Source organism: Melanaphis sacchari, unplaced genomic scaffold (genome assembly GCF_002803265.2).
Source record: "Melanaphis sacchari strain LSU unplaced genomic scaffold, SCAv2.0 Contig2078_pilon_pilon, whole genome shotgun sequence".
Taxonomy (NCBI): domain Eukaryota; kingdom Metazoa; phylum Arthropoda; class Insecta; order Hemiptera; family Aphididae; genus Melanaphis; species Melanaphis sacchari.
Genome location: NW_020271027.1, coordinates 1 through 5,496, shown reverse-complemented (window position 1 = coordinate 5,496; position 5,496 = coordinate 1). Strand labels below are relative to the sequence as shown.

General features: G+C 27.4%; 2 protein-coding genes across 2 annotated transcripts; both read right to left on the bottom strand.

Annotated features, from left to right (window-relative positions):
* Positions 1–175: 175 nt before the first annotated feature.
* LOC112593470 (EPM2A-interacting protein 1-like) lies at positions 176–641 on the bottom strand (the record flags this gene model as incomplete). Its single annotated transcript, XM_025337863.1, is given in 1 exon segment — positions 176–641. A coding segment is annotated over 1 exon segment (414 nt). The 5' UTR covers positions 605–641.
* A 783-nt stretch (positions 642–1,424) lies between these two features.
* Positions 1,425–2,478, bottom strand: LOC112593469 (zinc finger BED domain-containing protein 5-like). The gene is made up of 2 exons (XM_025337862.1): positions 2,443–2,478; positions 1,425–2,370 (listed from the first exon to the last, which is right to left on the bottom strand). Exon 2 carries the CDS (start codon positions 2,001–2,003, stop codon positions 1,425–1,427), a length of 579 nt encoding a protein of 192 aa, XP_025193647.1. The 5' UTR covers positions 2,004–2,370; positions 2,443–2,478.
* Between the last annotated feature and the right edge of the window lie 3,018 nt (positions 2,479–5,496).

Sequence of the window (5,496 nt, the reverse complement as noted above, 5' to 3'; positions counted from 1 at the left end):
TTTTTTTGGTCACGATCTACTAAAAATATACTTCACCTTTGAGGATCGACTTTTATAGAAAAATTTTTTATTATTGAATAAGTGCATATAAACATACAATAAGTATTATTAACTAATTACTAATTACTAAAAATAATATAATAATAAATAATAATTTCTAAAATCTAATTAGATAAGTTTAATTAACATATTATTTTGTTGATTTGGACATTGTTGAAGTGTAACATTGCATGTCGTTGACCAATTGGTCGTAATCTGGCGAATAGTTGCTAACTGCTAATCGAAGACACTGCTCCAAATGGTCATCAGAGAGCGTAGATCGAAATTCTGTTTTTATCATTTTCATGTGAGAAAATGCTGTTTCGCACAAATATGTAGATCCAAAATAACTATGTATCTGCAAAGCTACATTCCTCAAACCCGGATATTTTTCTTCACTCAGTAAATTCCAAAATTTTGTTTCAGAACCTCGAGCTTTGAGGAATATATCTGATTTAATTTTTATAATTTCAGATTCAAATTTTGTAGAATCCATATCAAAGAAATTGCTTATTTGTGTAGAAATATTTTCAATATTGTTTGTTTCGGAGAAAGGAAAAGACATACATGTAATAATCGGCTCTAATTTTTGAATATCTTTAAATCGTCTTTCAAATTCATTGTACACTTTTTCAACCTCAGAGCAATATATTTCCACTGCCACTGTACATTTTTGCTTTTTAAAAAAATCTTTTAAGTTTGGAAAATTATTCAATTTAGATTCATTTAATTGTGACTTGAATAATATCAATTTTGATTTAAACCCATTTATAGAACTCAATAACTCAATTATTGTCCCATCTTTTCCTTGAAGTTCAACATTTAAAGTGTTTAAATGAGCCGTTATATCTGTTAAAAAAGCTAAGTTCTGAAGCCATGTATTGTTTGTTAAACAATCATAATTATCGCCTCTGGATTTTAAAAACTCTATTATTTCAGGAAGTAAACACTGAAACCTTTCTAGAAATTTACCACGGCTCAACCATCTAACATCCGTATGTAGTAATAAATCACAATGCTGAGAATCGTTTTCTTCTAATTGTAATTTAAAAAGTTGCCTTTGCAAGCTTCGTGAACGTATAGAATTGGCTATTTTAAAAGCAATGTCCATTATACTACTTGTATTCAATATTTTTCCACACAATGCTTGTTGATGAATCACACAATGGAACGTTATAAAATTTGGAAAATTATTATCATTCTTACACAAAGCAATAAAACCATTATTTTTACCTATCATAGCTGGAGCCCCATCAGTCGTAATACAAACTAATTTATACAAAGATAAATTTGATTTATTGACGAAATTAATAAAAGCTTGATAAATATCCACACCTCGTGTCGTACTTTTCATAGGGATTATAGTTAATAATTCTTCTTTTGAATTAAAATTTGAAAAAAACTAGTCGTATAAATATACATAGTTGAGCGGCATCTGTTATGTCTGTTGATTCATCGAATTGAAGTGAAAAATAAACACATTCTTTGATGTCTTGTTTTAATATTTCAACTAAATTTTGTCCTATAGATTCTACTCTTCTAGTCACAGTTTTACGAGATAACTGTAAATCGTTTATAGCTGATAAAATTTCTGATTTATTTTTAAAGTTTTCAAATAAAGCATCTGCGCCTTCTAAAAAAGCTTGTTTTACTATTTCACCGGTTTGAAATGATTTTTTATTCTTAGCTAAAACATGACTAATTCGAAATGAAGCAATTGTTGCTGCTTTGGATTTTAAAACTGGTTTAGTAAAAATCAATTGTTGTTTATCAATTTCAAGTTTTAATTTTTCTAATTGCTTTTTACGTACTTCAGTTTTAGGAGGGAAATCTATATCAAATTTTGAATGCGTAGTTCTAAAATGTCTTTCTAGATTACTTTTTTTGTTGTGGATATTGTTATTTGACATATCAAACATATGCACTTGTCTTTCAACATTGTAAAAAAAAAATCCATTTCCCATTCTTGATGAAAATGATAAGTTTTTTGTTTTTTATGTGCACTCATAATTATAAATTTTAAATACAACAGACACCAACAGAACACAGAACAACAGAACACAGTGAAATGAACATTCGTGACCGATAAACATTTGACACACGAAACCAGATTAAAATTAAACAGATAAAACTTATCGACAATTCGATAACAATTCGTGCGCGTGTCCCTAAAAATAAATTCTAACATGATCGACTTTGAAATTGTCCGCGATCGACCGTTTGGCCGCCCCTGGTATATAGTGATTAATTAATTATTATAGTAACTATAAAGTATTAATTTTATTCATCTGTTCAATGAGTCATAGATAAATCTTCAGAATCCAAATTAGTCTGTAACATAATATAAAAGATTTATTCGTTTAAATTTTAAGAAGTCGTCTACTTATAGTTATTATTACATACCTATAAAGTATAATGTATGATAACTTTGAAAGTTAATAATCTACAAAGAATAAAGTTACTATTTTATTTTAACGTACGATGACAGTAAAAAATGAGATATGTGAACAATTATAAGTGCCAAGTAGGTTTGTAATGTACCTAAAATAAAATGTAAAAAATTCGTCTTGCTGTCTAGATAGGTATATTAAATATGCTGAATGTATATCGCCATTGAACAGATAATGGTGTATTCATTGGGAAATGTATTATTTGATTTTAAATCGGTATTGGTGAGTTTCGACCCAGTTCCAAAATAACGTACGAGTTTATGAGAGATTTGTACGAATTGCGGCCCTGGTTCATGAGAGGTACGTACGAATTGCGGCCATACAATAAAATGTATATATACGTGGCAGTGGAATGTAAGAGTATTTGAAGAAATTGCTTCATGTTTGAAATAGAAGGGTTAGTAGCCAAGTCCGGATGGGTGTATGATTGTAAGATTTCAACATAAATATTATGAAAAATATTATAATTAATATAATATAATATAATAATATGCTATTATGCGACCAAGTCACTGTGCCGACATTCGTGTGTTGTTGTAGTTATTTTAGTTTTGTTTTATCATATCTAACAAAAGATAACACATTTTTAAGTTTAGTTTAAGTATAAATGTATGTCACTAATATATTAATTTAAATTAAAAACTTTATTAGTAATATAATATAATGAATAATGATAATAATACAATTTTAAATAAATATAATATTTAATGTACATTTTTTTAGAATGGTAATTTGCGTTAAATTTTTAATTATTTTAAGCTGTTGTAAGGAATTTTATTGTTTTTATTTATTTATAATTTAAATTTTAAAATGTGTGAAAAAAATTGATTCTCATTGAGGTGGTCCGTAACGTATCGAGAGTTCTCAAAGTGGTCTGTAGTAGCAAAAAGGTTGGGAATCAATGATCTATATCATATAAAAATATAACTTCCAATATACATAGCGATTTTTTCATTTATAGTTATGTATATATAACTTAGGTAAGATATTGTCGGGCTGCAACTAACTTATATCTTAAATATTACCGGACCGCAATTCACCGGTCACCAACGCCGGAAACAAGTTGGGCCTCAACTTACCCTGAGCCAATTGAATGATAAATCAATGCAAGGGAAAAACTTTCTGTTCAATTAAAGTCTTCTATCTACATGTATTAAAGATATTTTATAATGCGTATATTTAAATTGCAATTAGTAATAAATATCTTAATCAATAAATTAATAATCCGGTAAGTTGAACATATTGTAACAAGGTCGGACTGTTCGGACCGGGTGCAATACAATTTCGAACGTTTTACCTTTTTTATAACACGATTGTAAACAAATATAACTTATCAAAAAATTTGTGAAAAAACCAATGATTGAAAAAGTTTTTATAGGTTACGCTGCCAATTTTATAATTTCTGAATATGTTTAATTTTGTTTGGGAATTCAATTATATTTTATTTTTTTTTTTAATAAAAACTATTCGATACTAATAAGTAATAATACAATGTCACGTTATAGCTACATTAAAAACTAAAATAAAATTATACAACATAATATGAAGTGTTTAAAATGTTGGATAATTAAAACAATTTTGAAGTATAAATATTAATAATACTGTTATAAAATATACAAACTAAAAAAATTAAAAATAATAGTTTTTAAAAAGTTTTTCTATATTTTTTCTTTCTTTTTTTAAAATTTTATCTTAGTTAGGAATTTCCAGTTTTTTTGTAAATATAAAATTAGATCTTTGTGGATTTTTTTAATGTTGATCTAACTTTAGATTCATCTTCTTTAGCCATAGAATTATGTAAATTGTTTTGATAGCGCAATAGCAGAAAATTCTTATACCGAATATTAAATTATTTTAAAATTTATGATTTAAAAATTTGTAATTAACTAACACCTAATCTGGCATAACCGTACGATTAAAGGTAAGTTTAAGCGTTCACAATCGTGTTCCCGAAAAAGGTCCTTCGCAACGGCGTAAACACACACACCAATTAATAAAGTTATTACTTATTAATATTATTTTTAATTTGAAACGATAATAATGGTCGCCAAAACCCCGGAACTATACAAAAATAGATTCTACAATATCAATATACCAATATAGTACATAACGACCAGCACGCACGCCGGACTCTACTCGTTAACCTTCCAGTAGGCGCGCCATTGTTTGAAACAAGAGTAGTCGCGTGTTGTAAATTTTACAACAGTTCTAATATGCTGTGATAGTCGTACATATTATATCTAATAATAAAATAAACAATAGGTAGGTTCACAAAGTTGTTTTTATTTAATTATTATTATAATTATGTTTTATTAAAAATCAATACGTCTTATTATTATTACAAAAATTAAAATTATCTTAATACATAAAAATTAATATTTACTAATTATTACATAAAAATTAAAATTATTTTATATTTGTTTACAGTAAGAAATTATTCAAACTGTCATTGTCATTGTTATTAGAACACTTTTCACAAATAATAATTTTTTTGAATGTAGCTTACATACAAATCGCATACACTTGGTGCATTTCATAGATGAAGTCGCATTTTTCCACATTCAAACATGTTCCTGTTTTAAGGGGGTTGTAGATGAATCTGATGTACTTGGAAACAGCATATTTTATTTTCAAAAGATGATATGTCCGATGGTAAACTTGTGATTTGAGCTCGAGAAGCAAATGTTCCTTCATTAGATCAAATGCCAATGTTTTCAAAAATAATCTTCATTTTAGGAGCATTGTTATGTTTAGAGTATGAAACAGTACCAATGAGATTCCAATATTCATCAAAGAATAAAATAAAGTCAATTTTGTAATTCTAGAGACTCGAATATGCCTGCAACATTTTATCATTGTATCAACTCCACCTTGGTACAATTATAATCCATAATTATTTCGTTTACGAGTTTCATCAATTTTAAATCATGGTATAGTTGAAAGCAAAATAACTGCCTTGTTTTTCGAGGCACGGCGAGCAATACGCAACTGAACGAAGTACAACAAG

Coding starts and splice junctions, on each gene's coding strand:
- LOC112593469 (XM_025337862.1), bottom strand. CDS start 2,003: ATGGGAAATGGATTTTTTTTTTACAATGTTGAAAGACAAGTGCATATG.